The 15569-nt window shown below is 42.5% G+C and overlaps 1 protein-coding gene across 4 annotated transcripts; it reads left to right on the plus strand.

Moving 5' to 3' along the window:
* The first annotated feature begins 1542 nt into the window (after positions 1-1542).
* LOC148678976 (uncharacterized) lies at positions 1543-14429 on the plus strand. 4 transcript variants are annotated; one of them, XM_088638193.1, is made up of 5 exons: positions 1543-1668; positions 5069-5216; positions 5810-5999; positions 6941-7362; positions 10802-14429. In XM_088638193.1, exons 2-5 carry the CDS (start codon positions 5094-5096, stop codon positions 11714-11716), a joined length of 1650 nt encoding a protein of 549 aa, XP_088494319.1. In that variant the 5' UTR covers positions 1543-1668; positions 5069-5093; the 3' UTR covers positions 11717-14429. The 4 variants fall into 4 exon arrangements, with proteins under 4 accessions (XP_088494319.1, XP_088494320.1, XP_088494321.1 ...); XM_088638194.1 differs by having other exon boundaries at positions 5810-5990; XM_088638195.1 differs by lacking the exon at positions 1543-1668 and having other exon boundaries at positions 5077-5216; positions 5814-5999.
* Positions 14430-15569: the final 1140 nt, after the last annotated feature.

Raw genomic sequence — 15569 nt, forward strand, 5'->3', positions numbered from 1 at the left:
CAATCTCTTCCCATCTGAAGAGCAAGAGTTCACATGATAGTACATCACATCAAAGACTTTTTTTTCCCCAAAAAGTGTCTATTGTGGGACAAATATTCAGAAAGCCGCTAGAAATTATCATCTGCCTTCTTAAAAAGATACAGATAATTTACTTGTCTTATAAAGCATTATATCTCTATTATTATTATTATTATTTTATTATTATGTACTTGATATCTCTTGAAATGTCTGAGTATACACTACTAAAAGTTTAAACATTATTTTATCCATCAACATCAATTTTTATAATTACATTTTGAGATATAAATTGAATTCCAATAGAATTATTTATTGGTTGTGTCCTAAAAAAAAAACGATGAGATATGAGATACGAGGCCACAAGACAGCCAGAGCTCTGCAACAACCCCAGAGCCCTGTACAAGGAGGTGAGGGGACAGCTGGTCGCCGACAAAAGGCTGCGGGTTCCCAAACAAGTCTTGGGATTGGGCAACAAGCTGAAGAATCTCAGCTGCATGGCCGTACACAAGAGGCTGGTGACCAGAGAGGTCTTCTACAGACACTCACTCACCAGGAACCCGCACTGCCCCCGGGACACGTGTTTCATCGAGGAGACTCAGGAGCACGTGTTCTGGAGCTGCCCCTTCGCCAAGGCGGTGTAGGGCAGAATGGACAACATCATGCGACTCCTGGGAGCAGGAACGGTGCTCAGTCACCAGCACATCCTGCTGGGGCTGGCACCCACCGGAGTGGACAAGGGGATGCAGTTCCTGCTGTGGCTGCTGCTGTCCCTGACAAAGCAAGGCCTGTGGGACGCGAGGAGCACTCTCACCCGGGACAGCGCAGACTGGGGAGCGAGGGAGCTGGAGGAGAGGATCCTGGGGACCTCAGGAGGAGGATGAAGCGCTACGTCGCCAAATGGGGTTTCCCCACGGCGAGGGGGTGCTGGAGAGGACTGTGGGCCCTGTACAGGGACTAATGGACAAAAGCAAGTGGTGGGGCTGGGAGGGACTCTTCAAGTGTGCAAATCCAGCCCCATCATCCACCTGCACAGATTGATAATGGACAATCACCGCCGTCCGGAAAGTTTTTATTGCTTGTTAGTTTCGTACCTTGCTAGAATGTTTACTGATTGGGAGAATGTTTTCAATCGTGAGATGTTGGTTTGGAAATAAAGAAAAAAAAAGTAATTATTTTTATTATGACCTCTGTGGTTTCTGAATGGTCACAAAAACAGGCTAGTCTTCAGTAGCCGACACGCACAAGTTATTCCCTTATACTCTGAGTCCACAGTGCGTTTTAATCCTATCAGTTTTTGGAACTTGCAAATAAGAGATTTTACGGTACCGCAAAAAGTGTTTAATTCGGCACTCACGAACCATAAATACAAGTCAATAGTATAACAAATAATAACCGAAGGTCACTGTTTTTTTTATAATAACCATTAAAGTTAACACCGCCCTTCCATTGCGGCCATAAAAAAGTCAGACTACAGACGAAAACCTAGTTTCGTCTTACAGCAGTTTCTATTTTTTGCGTGCGGCATGATGTATTTTGACGTAAAGACGCTCTTCCACTGTGGGGCCGACGCTGCAGAAGCAGCCAGTAAGATTCATGGGTGGGATTTGTGCTTAAAACGCGAGAAGGAAGCGGTTTACGGACAACAAGAGGGTGAGGAATTATTGTTTTTTAGCTTCGTTTCTCTGGGTACAAAATGATAAATGCCCATTCGGGTACTCATGAGTCGAACGCTTTAAAACATGCATCTGAGCACACGGAACAGGCAATCAAGCAAGTTTAGTCTCAGCAAATTTTGTGCATGACCTTTTTCTGTATGTGGCTCTTTTGAAGTCCCGTTTCCTGCTCCAAATATTTTTGGTGGGGATTCCCCCCCGTATAATCCAGTTGCAAGAACGTAGCGGCTACGTGCGAGACCAAGAGTATTTACTTAAACTTACAAAACATTTTGCATATGAAATACCTCAACGATGGAAGAAATCCATTTTATTACTTCCGTGCTGCAGGAGAAGTGTACCCCTGCCATTCTGCCCCGCTTGGAGTGAGGCGGGGAAATAACACGAGTCTGACAGGTCAGGACAGTAAGGTGGCAGACCTGATGTGTGACCTGATGTGTCCCGTCATTGCGGTCGAAAAGCGCCGCGTCTTAAACGTTTATGACGCTGGCAAGTTTAAAATCGTTGGTAGTAATTCATCGAGATGTCCGCCAGCTTCCTCCCTGCTTTATCACTATCATGCGGTATTTGTTCCTTAGACCACAAAAGCGTTAAAAAACCTGCTTGACATAAAATGACTGAGTGTTAACGTGAATAGACAAGTTCTGCTCAGAAACCGATAGATACACGGGGAAGCACAGAGATAAAAAGCCCACGGCCTGATCATTTGAAAACACAGTAAAGCTGTTTCTTCTCAGTATTTTGGCAGAGGTACCCAGGTCACTCTAGAAGCATGACAAAGATAGTGGACCAGTAGGCAGGTCCCCCGGACATTCAGACCAATCCTTAAGTGGGGTGATAGTGGATACTGCTGTTGGAGGTTCTGTCTGTGGGGTGCGCTTTTAAAGTAGGATCCTGAATACCCATGTTACTGAAAGAGCGCTATCGCTAACCTAAATATCTGGGCTGAATTTATGACCCAGGCTTTATCGTCAGCCCTGGGGTACCTGCTTTTCCCCGGTACTGTAGGTCAACATGTCCTCACTGCAGCAGGCTGTTAGTGATCTACTGCTGCGAAATGGCAGCTGTGCTACATCTCAGGGAATTCTGCACCTCGTGGGAGATCGAGTGAGACCCCTTCCACTTCAGAGCTCCTTGGGCTTCAACAAGCTGATCAAATTACTTTTAATAGAAATGATTTATCCTTCTTTTCCTTATCTGTCTAACGTCTTGGCCCAGTCAGGTGTTGCTGGTCCTATGATTTTGTCCAGGTAAAGAAACCCGCTCCAGGGCTGCACATCAGTATAGGAAGGTCAGTTGAGGAAATAATTTAGAGTGCTCTCATTTCCTTAATTGTAATCTAAAATTATCCGAATGTTTATTATTAAACGTAATCAGTATGCAGAACTGAGATTTCTTTTAAGTGCACACTTTTAAACTTTACACCTTTTTACACTTCCTCTGTTAAAAAAGAAAGTCTAGCCTGCCCTTCAATTATCAGCTGATATAAAACCTAACATGAGAGCCTTTGTAATGAGGGTTCAGACTTGTTAGGGTTACTAATTATTCGCTAATGACTGATGACAAATGACTATTTTTATCCATTCTTGTCCTGTTGGACTTGAGTTCTGCCTTTGACTCTGTTGAACATAGATTAGAGAGGATTTTTGGTATTGTCAGATCTGCTTTGTTGTTATTTTAAATCATAACTATAAAAAATGTGTTTGTTCCTTTATAATTTATATAATTTTAATATATCTACATGTTAACTTTGAGTCATATTTTGGTGTCAATCCAGGTACTCAGGTGAGGAATCGTGGGTTGCTTTTTGAAACCTATATTTGCACTGTTGTCCAAGTTGATTTTGTGCAGTTTTATGAATATTTTAAAGTCTTGTAATATTTTGTGCATCCATACTATCTTTCCCAGTCTGATGCTGAAAAACGAATGCATGCTTTTGTCTTTTGCTGGCTGGATTAAAATAATGCAGATCTTGTGGGTGTTTCCACATATGTTTTTTAACAAGTTGCAGCTTGTTCAGCTGCTCACATTTTAATTTAAATTCAAATGCATGAGCATTTATATCACCTGCCTTAATTTCCTTGCACAGTAGATTTCAGAATAAGATTCACAATCCCGCTGCTCACCTTGAAGGTCTTGAACAGTCTGTCTCCTGACTGCAGCAGTGAGCTGAACCCCCTCCACAGCTGCACACTCCAGTTCCCCACACGAGGCTCCGGGCACTGGGAGACCAGAGCTTGCTCTCCTGCTGCTGCAGGACTGAATGATCTCCCAGCCCATGTTAGATCTCGCAAGTCAGTCTCCACTTTCAAATCCCATCTTCAGGCTCACTTTTATCCTCTAAGTTTTAATTTGTTGACATCTATTTCTGTTGTCACCCAGCAACTCACAACTGCCAATCCACTGAAGCTCAGCAGGTGTGAGCCTGGTCATAGGGGTGGAGTGGTGGCTCTGTGGCTCAGGATCTGCGCCTGTGGCTGGAAGGTTGCCGGTTCAAATCCCGCGGCCGGCAGAGGAATCCTACTCCGTTGGGCCCCTGAGCAAGGCCCTTAACACCCTGTGCTCTGACCCCAAGCTTCTCTCCCTGTCTGTGTCTCCATGGAGAATGGGGGTATGCGAAAAGATGAATTCCTAATGCAAGAAATTGTATAGGGCTAATAAAGAAACATTATACATTATTATCAGTACCTGGATGCGAGACCTAAGAAAACTAAGGTTGCTGCTGGAAGAGGTGTTAGTGGGGCCAGCAGGGGGCGCTCACCCTGTGGTCTGTGTGGGTCCTAATGCCCCAGTATAGTGAGGAGGACACCGTGCTGTAAAAAGGCACAGTCCTTCAGATGAGATGTAAAGGTCCTGACTCTCTGTGGTCATTAAAAATCCCAGGGTATTTCTTGAAAAGAGTAGTGGTGTAACCCTGGCAATCTGGCCAAATTTCCCAGTGGGCCTTCTAACAATCCCCATCAAAGAACTGGCGTCATCACACTGTTCTCCTCCCCACTGAGAGTGAGTGTACCTGTGGTGAGTGTACTGTGAGCACAGTACGGGCTGCTGTTGCAATATCAGGTGGGGCTGCACAGAGGTTGTGGTGGAGGGGAGTCCCCATTACCTATAAATGCCTTTTTGCGTTTTTGGGGTGTCCAGAAAAGTGCTATATAAGTGTAAGGAATTATTATTATTATTATTATTATTATTATTATTAATATTTATTATTTTGTTTGATGGTTTTATTGTACACTGCCTTGAAATGATGGACTGTGAAAGCCACTTGGAAAATTAAAGGTTATTAATTGTAGAATGTTATTTATGGGAAAAGTTGTGTTCGATTGGTTATCAGAATGATTTACTGTTACTAAGCAATCTGTCATATTTTCCTTCAGGCTGTGTTATTTTAGGTAACTCAAGATGACATTTGTAAGTGACAAATTGTACAAAGAGTACCTTCGGCTCAACATGGAGCCGTTTGTGTCTAAAGTCAAGCCGATGGAGATCCTGCCTTTTCTTTACTGCCTTACTGAGTCAGATAAGGTACGTTTTCAATTGTATATAGTATTTATTTTAAAAAAAACTGAGTTACCATTTGTTTCATTTAATTATCTGTTGATTAATTAGTCATTAATTACTTAATATTCATTTCATGGCTGCAGAGCGTTTTTCCTCACAGTGAAGACTTACTGCAGTTGACAAAATCAACATCAAAGATTAAGGTTTACTTATATGAGGCTAAAAAACACCCATCACTGCTTTGCATAAACAGACCAGGGCCTCTGTAATTGAGCTGCATCAGCCGAAAGTCCAGAATAACAATTTCGGCGGAAATGTTCTGTTGGTTTTTGTTGGTTGAAAAACATAAATATAAAGCTATGAAACAATGTACATTTTAAAAAGTAATTAACATGAAAATGTTTTTACATTTGCAGAAAAATCATTTGAAATACTGTATTCACAGTGTATGACGATTGCATTTCACTTTCAGCGATTTCAGCACCTTGTTTTGATCAGTTTAACTTCCATGGAACTGGTCGTTGGATCTTTTGCTCTTTGGTCATTTATATCTCATCTAATACAACATACTGTATAATCCAAAAGCCCAAGTAATGCCTATTTGTGTTTATTTTAAGGAAGAAATTGTGGCCAAAAAAGATAGCTCAGGCGATCGCGTCGCCATGCAGCATCTACTGGATTGCCTGAGACGCCGGGAGAATTGGCCACCCATTTTAATTCATGCACTGGAGGGGACCGAGCAAAGCATCCTCGCTCAGGGGCTGAAAGACAAATATGAGTCACTTCTAGCTCGATACAGTAAGTACTGTAAGTATAGTATAAGTAATATACACCAGTAATTACAGCTGCTTTAACTGCATAATTGCTTGCTTAACAGGTAGTGCAGGCATTCATAGTTTGAATAAATTAAGAACCTAGGACTTGCTCTGATAGCCTCTACTGGCTAGAAGTGCAGAAAAGATGAAAAATATTTGGCGTCCTGGCCAAATTTCCCATTGGCCCTTACCACTCATGGCCTCCTAATAATCCCTATCTCTGAACTGGCTTCATTACTCTGCTCTCCTCCCCACTGAGAGCTGGTGTGTGGGGAGCGTTCTGGCGCGGTATGGCTGGGGAGAAGTCCCCATTACCTGTAAAGCTTTGAATGGAGTTTCCAGAAAAGCGCTGTCTAAGTGTAAGCAATTATTAATTATTATTATTATTTTTTCATTCAAGCAATAACCAGTAAGGCATCCGTTAACAATGGGCTTCAGTTAATAAACGGATCGAAATAAGGCAGTGGCACATTTTACCGAATTGGTCAAATTAAAAAAAAAAATCTTTATAGGACTTTAAAATAATTTGAAAATGCTTAAGCCCCCGACTTTATTTTTAGAACTGTTATGAAAAGGAAAAAAAGAAAATGTGAAAATCTGAAGCACCAGGGTAGGACACACACAGAGATAAAGACCCACAGAGGTGGACACAGAAACGCACAGAGACGGACATACAGATAGATGGAAACAGGGGCAGGTATGCAGTCAAACAATAATTCAAAAGCAGTTAAGGTTTTTAACAAATTTCTTTACGTCTAGAAGAATGCAGTTGCTTTGTGGCTTTGTCTTTTGCAAAGTATTTTGGGATTAAAATATTGCTATAGCAGTTAATTACCTGATCAACAAACGTTTTAGTCTTCATTATTTAATTAATTGAATTTCTCCCATTCCTGCCTGGAAGTGTAACGGTATCTCCTCCCCTGTACTGTATAGCTCCTCGTCAGCCACGTCCGCCCGCTGCTGCAGCTGGGAGCCCCCCCCCTCCTCCCCAGCACCCCAGTCCGCCCACTGGAAACCCCGGTCCGTTCCCAGCGGCGCCCCCTGCTGAAACTCCCGCCGGCGGTGCGCCGCCTCCTCGCCACGCCCCTCCGCCTGCTCCAGCAGCTGCTCTCTCGGCACCCCAACAAGAGGTCCACCCTTCAGTCGCCTCTCCCCCTCTCCCTGTCCAGTCACCGGTTTCCACAGCTGAGACCCCCCTGCCCCCTGCTGCTGCTGCTCCCTCTGGCTCGGTGGCGCCCCCTGTCTGTCGGGATCAGTCAGCGGCGAAGTCCTCCAATCAAGAAACTGCCTCTCCGGCTGCTGCAGCACACGAGATGGTCACTCCTGCGAAGAATGTCACTGACAGAGGAAAGGTGGTAGGTTTCACTCGTGTGTTGTTCTTTTCACCATTTTCCTGCATAGTTTCAGCTGCACTGATTGTCTTGAATCTGATCTTTGTCGTCTTTCCTGATTCATTGAGACAGAGGTGTCCTCTGGGATGTGTAGTTTTCTTTATTGATCATGCAGTGAGAATAAAGACATTCACCACGCAAGTTTAGACAAATTACGGGTATTGCTGCAAGACAGTTATTTTAAAATCGCTGTGTTAGTGTCATGAATATTTACACAGTGCCATGAAGGAGTATTGCTGCAAGACAGTTATTTTAAAATCGCTGTGTTAATGTAATGAATATTTACATAGTGCCATGCAGGAGTATTCACCCCTTACCCAAAAATGTTCCCAGGGGAAAATTGATGGACAGTAATCGTTAAGCCTTACTGAAATCAAGACAGGATGGCTATGTCCTTGTGTGTGAGGTTTTGCCTTAGAGAAATGTGACATTTTGACCCAGTTTTAGATTCTTGAGCATCTCAAGCAGGTTTTCCTTTAGGATTCATCTGTACTTTGCATCATTTATTTTTTCCTCATTCCTGACAAGCTTTCCACAACGTGATGATCATAAGCGTTAGAGACCAACGAAAGGTGGGAAACCTTTGTTCAGGAGACTGTAACCCAGTGGTTCCCAATCCTTGTCCTGGTGACCCACACAGCTGTTGGTTTGTGTTGTAGCCGAGCCCTTGGATACACAGTCAGACCCTTCATTGATTTAATAATAAGAACGATTTGGACTGTTTGTTCCCGGGTCTTAAAAATGTTGCAGCTTTAACTGTTAAAGTGAAATAAAATCCCAAAAATGTGACTAGAAATAAAATGCAAATATTAAATTGCAGCAACGTCTTTGGTCAAATAAGGCTTCAGTGAATGAATGAAGGTGGGATGGGATGAAATCCCACGAAGTGTGGGTCACCCAGACCAGAACTGGGAACCACTGCCGTAACCCAAAATCTCCCGACACAATGGCGTAGAGCCACGTTACCTTCAGGAACGGACTTTCAGCCTTCAGTGATGCCCTGAACTTCACTGGTTGCTGAGGAAGATTCAGTTCTCTCTCAGTATAACCTTTGTTTTCTCTCCTTATAACTAGTGCTGGGCGATAATTCGATAACGATAATTATCACAATATAATTTTCCTCTATATAATTTTAACAAAGGTTCGATAAATGTTTGATATATATGTTTATGCTTTGCGCATGATATACGCATGGGCACAAAATACTGCGCGAGTGCGCGTGCGTGTCGCAGACCGGACAGCTAACGTGGTGTTGTTTACCCACACAGTGGTGGCTGACAGGACTGTAGTTAGAGTGGAGAAATGAGCGACACTGAAGCAAATGTAGTACTGCCAACGACCAGCTCAAAGAGTTGTTTAATTTACCAATTAACTTTCTGGTTTCTTCAACTTTCACTCAGGAGAAAAAATCTGCATTTAAACTTGAAAGAAATAATGATTTGACATTTATCGTGATAATTATCAATATCGACTGATATGAAAATTTTTATTGTGATAATGTTTTTGGCCATATCGCCCAGCCCTACATATAACCCTTCTGGCGTTATTGCTATCTGTATTTCTCCTCATGAGGAAGTGTCTCGGTACCTGCGGTGAGACTGGTGTACTTTCCCCAGGCTGTCTTACAGGAGCTGTCCCTTAACTCTGCTCTGGTTTGCTTCTGGACTGGTCCTTGTCTACCGCCTCTCTTAAAACCAGCAAACGTGTGTGATGCAGGGTTCCTTGGTGACCTCCAGCCTTTTAACCAGCAGATGTACACCCCACAAGAATCCCTAGAAGTCAGGTCTTTTATAACGAGCCCAGGGGGGTCTTCCACCCCCAACACACAAACCTCTTCTTGGATTCTACCAAATGCAACTGCCCCCTTTCAGGGGAGATAAACATCTGCCCTGGTCTCCTCTCTACTTCATTCTTATTTAACCTGTCGTGACCTTAACTTGCCTGACTCATCCTGTTTGGCCAGGGATGCTTCTCAATCACCACCTTCTCAATAACCAGTAGCAGCCAGGTTTTCCATTGCCTTCAACTCTCCCCACTGTACTTGGTTTCCCTTATTACTTATTTTCCAGGAACGGACCGTTCCTTATAAAGCTCTGGGAACATCCCAGCCCTCCTAACTGAGCAGTGTTCCTTGGGAGAGCAAACTGTGCTTCCTTTCCAAGGAGTAAACCGTTACCGTAAATACTAACCAGGATGGAAAGAGTTTTTCTTAAACGGCTGTGTTGACTAGCAAGCACCTATCCTTCTGCCACTGACTTTCATTTCCCCCAATAACTGGTCCTAACAGAGGATTGATCTTACCATGTTCTCGCCAAGAGACTCCTTCTTTAATTAGTTCCTCCCCCATTTAAACAGTGTAATGTAATGTGTAATGTTTCTTTATTAGCCCTATACAATTTCTTGCATTAGGAATTCGTCTTTTCGCATACCCCAGCTTTTTCTTCAAGGAGACACAGACACACAGACAGGGAGAGGAGCTTGGGGTCAGAGCGCAGGGTCTGCCATTGTACGGCGCCCCTGGAGCAGTTGGGGTTAAGGGCCTTGCTCAGGGGCCCAACGGAGTAGGATTCCTCTGCCGGCCGCGGGATTTGAACCGGCAACCTTCCAGTCGCAGACGCAGATCCTTAGCCACAGAGCCACCACTCCGCCCAAAGTCATTGGTCAGTGGTCATTGATAACAGCTCTGTTGCTGCCTTGTGTGCATACATGACCTTCACCCGTGTGCTAATACCCTTTCATATTCTCTTTAAAGAATCAAAATACTTTAAATTGAAATTAAAGCACTTGAAATTTCTCCAGTACTCTATATATGCATGTGTATTAAAGAGCTTCCACTTCGTCCTAGTTTAGCCCTTGTCTTTTCCCACACCAGAACACACACAGCAAAGAAGAATGGAGACTGTCCTTTCCCTGTGTGACAGCCAGGGTTCTAAAGCTTCTGAAGCACATAGCCTACAAATTTCACCTTTTGTAGGTTGAAGTGCTTTCAGCTTCTGTTTTAAAAGCCCACTCAGAGTGGACTTGTCTCGTTAAGTTCCTAAAAGCATGTTCTGATACTTTTCCTATAAAAAGGTAGGCCTGCACTGGCCTCATGTGTTTAAGAGCACTTTTTTAACAAAATGTTTTTTTCAAGGAGCCCTTACTTTACTGATTTGGAAGAACATTTGACGAACAACAGAACAAGCCAACAGAATTGATATTACTGTACAGTATGTTTGTATCGTAAGTCACAATAAGGCGATTCTTTGAGCTTTCTGGAGATGTAATTTTAGATTAGTCGAAGAACTGTTACACAAAATGTGAGTATCAGTGTTTTGACAGCGTTGCTTCATGATTGATAATGTGTTATAAATTGAAATGATTATCCATGCATATGTCTAATCCTGAGTCTCTTGTCTTTAAGGCGGGGACAAACAGTCAACCAGCCCAGGGCATCACAAGTCAGCAGACACCTCAAGTGAAGACAAGACCAGCTGCCATCGATTCCACTACCATTCCCCTCTTCCCATCAAGCACTGGGGCTTCGGCCAACCCATACGATGGCGAGTTCCTTAGTAAACCTGGGACACTGCATTCTTTTGCTCATGCACAGGTTCTTCACGCTGCTAACTACCAGGTGGATCATCCTCCAATCCCAGAGGAGCTGTATTCTGGTGATTCTGCTCGTCTTCAGATTAGCTCAAGCTATACCTCCTGCTCTGATTGTAACCGGTCTGCTGGAGCCTCTGGACAGGAGCCTCAACACAATGAGCCTGAAGAGAATCACTTCTCATCCTTTGAGAACACTGTCTCCTCTCCTGTTCAGAGTGCCCTGCCCAACACTTCTTTTGCTGGTGCTGCAAGGATGCCAATGGAAAGATCTGCACCCAGTACAGCAAGCTGGCCAACACAAAACTATACCAGAAGTGCGGAAGAAAACCCCAACTTAACAACAGACGTGCCAGCTGTTTTCAATGAGTTTCCAGAGACCAATAGAAGTACAAATGTATATAGAACAAATAATGAATTGCACTCTCTGTCTCTCTCTGATGTGAGGGAGAACGTAGTGCGTCTCTTTCAGCCCTCCTTTGCTGACAATTATGCAGGACAAATCCGCACGTCTCTGGAGAGCTCTCCCGACAGGCTCAGGGGACCCTCCGAGTCTCGGGAGCCAGAAAGCTCAGTATCCTCTCCAGGACGGGCTCATGGGAGCCGTCCCGGAGGCTGGGGGGGAAGTGCCCGTGATCTGCTCGGAAACCACTATGTCCAAGCCATCGGAATCGTTGCTGTATCTTTCCTGCTTTGGAGATACATGAGGAAGTGGAAGTCTTCAAATTAAAAACAAAACAAAACATGGGTTTGTAGATGAAAGGAAGAAATGCCGTTAAAGTTAAGGTACTTTTTTTTTTATTTTGACGCTGCCACTGTGTTCAGTCTGGGAGTCCCAGAATGTTTTATGCAGATGAAAATGCACATATGCATGTTTTAAGCACATACAATCGCTGGTATTTATCACTGAAGCAAAAAGAAAAATAAATTGTAAAAGAACCTTCCAGCTAACACTTAAGTGTTTTAATTGAAATTTTGATTTGGGCTTCTTCAACATCCACATTTTCCAGAGTGGTTTTGTTTTTTAACTAGGGGGCTTACAGAAACAATTAAATTGTATGAACACGTGGCTTTCAATTCAAACTTGACAAGCTACCCCACAGATGCTGCCGGTAACAGTATAAATCTAAAAGTTAAACAATATTTAAAGTTCTCTTGCAATAGTCAGGAGTGGGTGCCATGTGCCATTAGTGCTTGAACGTTTGTGTTCTGTATGTGCATACATCACCACTATGGTTGGTAGGAGGCCTTTTGGCCTATCTGGCCCATTTCATAGTTAATATTCCATTGATCTAAAAATCTCAACTACTGTAGCTGGTTCTTGAAAGAAACCAGGGCATCGGCTTCAACAACACGGCAGGGTAGTTTGTTCCATACTGCTGAAACTCTCTGGGTAAAAAAAGTGCTTCCTGTTCTTGCTTTCCAGTACATTTCTACATAGTTTCTACTTGTGTCTTCTGCTTTGTGTTTTTCTTGTTATTCTGAAGAAATTCACTAGGTTGACTTTGTTAGTGTCTTTTTGTTTAACGGATTGTCTTTTTTGTACAGCTGTGCTATTTACATGGCTTTCTTTCAGTTTTTGAAGTTATATTAAGTCAATCAGATCTGCATACTTGTAATCGCAAAATACCGAGCTCAATTATAAACATTAGAATTATACTGTATAAGTCGTTGATATTGTTATTGATTTTGTACAACTGCGGCTGAATTGTTGTAGTACAGTGGAAATCAAACGTCTACACACCCTTATTGAAATTTCAGGTTTTGTTGATGTAAAGGCTGAAATCAATACAAATCATGTCAGACCTTTAATAAGATCTTGTAACCAACAATATTTGAGTAAAAAACCAATGCATCATGTTTAGGAAGAATAATTAACAAAAAAAAGTTTCAATGCCTTGGTTGCATAAGTGTTCATACCCTTTATAAAGGGGGTTGTAACTGTGTTCAGATTTAACCAATCACATTCCAAATCATGTACAAAGGTCATTTGCCTTCACCTGACATGAACTGAAGTGACTGTAATTGCCCTAAATAAAATCAGCTGTTCCTGTAGTATTTCCTTGAAGGTTTCTTGGTTGCTTAGTGCAGAGATAACCATGGTCCACGAGGAGCTAACAGAAGATTTATGGGATCTTATTGTTGAAAGGTACAGATCAGGAGAGGGACATAAAAGATTTTTGAAGGCTTGACATATATCATGGGACACTGTGAAGACCATCATTAAGAAGTGGAGGAAATATGGCACCATCAGGACATTGCAAAGATCAGGACATCCTTCCAACAATTGATGACCGGGCAAGGAGAAAGCTCATCAGGGAGGCTACCAAGAGGCTCTTAGAGGAGCTGCAGGAATTTATGGCAGTAACTGGCCACTCCCTGCTTATTACAACCATTCCGTGTGTTCTTCACAAGTCTGAGCTGGGGGGTGGGGTGGCAAGACAGAAGCCGTTTCTCACACAAAAGAACATCCAAACCTGTAAAGATTTTGCAAGAACACACATTCAATCTCCCAGAACCATGTGAGATGACGATGATGAGACCGAAGTACAACTTTTTTGCCCTTAATTCCAAAAGATATGATTGGCGCAAAGCCAACGCAGCTCAGCAACCAAAAAACACAGGACCTACCAGACAGTCAAGCATGGTGGTGGCTGGTTCTCTTCAGTGGGGACAGGGACTCTGGTCAGGACATGGGGGAAATTGACCAGCTCCAAATATCAAGAGATTCTGGTGCAAAACCTGCTGCCCTCTGCCACAAAACTGAAGTTAAAAACTAATTTGACCTTTCAACATGACAATGGTCCGAAGCACACAGTCAACCCAACCAACGAATGGAATGGCCCTGTCAGAGCCTGGACCTCAATCCTATATAAAACCTGTGGACTGAGCTAAAGAGGGCTGTGCACAAGAGAGCCCCCTGCAATTTGACTGAGCTTCTGCAAAGAAGAGTAGGATAAAATGGCAAAATCCAGGTGCTGACTTGATAGAGACCTATCCAAACAGACTTGCTGCTGTAATCAAATCAAAAGGTGTTTCCACAAAGCATTAGTTAAAGGTGTGCACAATTACACAACCAAGACATTGGAAGTTTTTTTTTGTTTTAATTTTTCCTCAATTTGTTTTTCACTTATTGTATATATTGTTGTTATTTAAGGTGAAAAAAAGTCTGGCATGATTTGTCTTGTTTAAGGCCTTTACATCAACAAAAACTGAAATTTCCATAAGGTTGTATAGACCCGATATCCACTGTACATTAAAAACACAATTGAGTGTCATAATGGATAATGTCACATTTTGAAATGAGAATTATGAATAATGAAAGAATTTCTTGGCTTATTGCATTGTATTGCATTGCAGTTATAAGACAGCTCAAAATGTATTTAACACTGTATTTTGATTTATGTTTCAGGATTAAAATGCTATAAAATTACTGTATAGAATGTCTCAGGAGTATGTGATTTATCATTCCTAATTGAAATGGAAGCCCAGAAACGTACACAGGGTATGGACTGCACAGAATTCTTGGCCCCTAGTAAAGCCCTTGTCAGTTTTACCCTATATTTTGTCACACATTAAATCGGCTTCAACAACATGGCTGGGAAGCTTGTTCCCTTCTCCCACAACCTTTTGCATAAGGACGGTCCTCCTGTTTTAGGTTTTACACACATTTCTCTGGTTTACGCTTCACAGCTGCTCATGAAGTCCACTTTGAGGCTTTTGAGTACTTGAATTGGGCCGCCTCATAGTCTCTGTTCAGAGATATTCCTGAGCAGCAATATCTTTTTTTATAACATTAACTCAACATAAACTCTGTACACTACCATCAAATGAGGCCAATATAACCTCTTTGGTACAGTAGTGAAGAGTTAATTGACACCAGGATCTCCCTTTGAGATTAAAGTGCAGTGTGATGGTAGATTATTATTTGTTATTATCATTATTAATTATTAATAAAGTGTTGTAATAGTTAAGCTGTACCAGTTTTTAGGGAAGAAACATGATGCCTGGGTCCCAGCTGCAAACAAGAGGTCGGCTTCATCCAATATCATCACACTCTTGAGCTTTATGTGTACCATCTTCATTAACAAAACCATAACCTGCCTAAAACTAAATTTGTAGAATGAGAAGCACATATTGCCATGTTTAAACGTTTATTATTTTATTGTTGAATAGAATTGAAAGAGGACCATGGAACAATAGGTATTTATAGGTTAGACAAGTCATGCTGTAAAATGTTTTATCCATCTAATGTACTATTGAGGTATTCAGTCAGGATAAATATTATTCACACCTTTGGCTTCTACCTTTTGTCCCCCTAGACACTGTTACTGTACATCAGTGTTTGATGCTGCCTCCATCCTGGTCAGTAATAGGGGGCACCTCTGTGTGGGTTTTCTTTTAGGAGTTGTTAATCATCCCTGTGATAAGATCACTTTATTGGCCATATACAATTTCTTGTATTAGGAATTTGTCTTTTTGCATACCCCAGCTTGCTCTCTATGAGACACACAGACAGGGAGAGAAAAGCTTGGGGTCACTGCGCAGGGTCAGCCATTTATATGGCACCCCTGGAGCAGTTG

Source organism: Lepisosteus platostomus, chromosome 1, assembly GCF_059453375.1.
Source record: "Lepisosteus platostomus isolate fLepPlt1 chromosome 1, fLepPlt1.hap1, whole genome shotgun sequence".
NCBI classification, from domain to species: Eukaryota; Metazoa; Chordata; class Actinopteri; order Semionotiformes; family Lepisosteidae; genus Lepisosteus; species Lepisosteus platostomus.

Excerpts from the sequence above, each read along its gene's own strand:
- LOC148678976 (XM_088638193.1), top strand. The coding sequence starts at position 5,094 with ATGACATTTGTAAGTGACAAATTGTACAAAGAGTACCTTCGGCTCAAC. Across the intron at positions 5,217-5,809 it reads GCCTTACTGAGTCAGATAAG|GAAGAAATTGTGGCCAAAAA; the intron begins GTACGTTTTCAA and ends GTTTATTTTAAG. Across the intron at positions 7,363-10,801 it reads TCACTGACAGAGGAAAGGTG|GCGGGGACAAACAGTCAACC; the intron begins GTAGGTTTCACT and ends CTTGTCTTTAAG.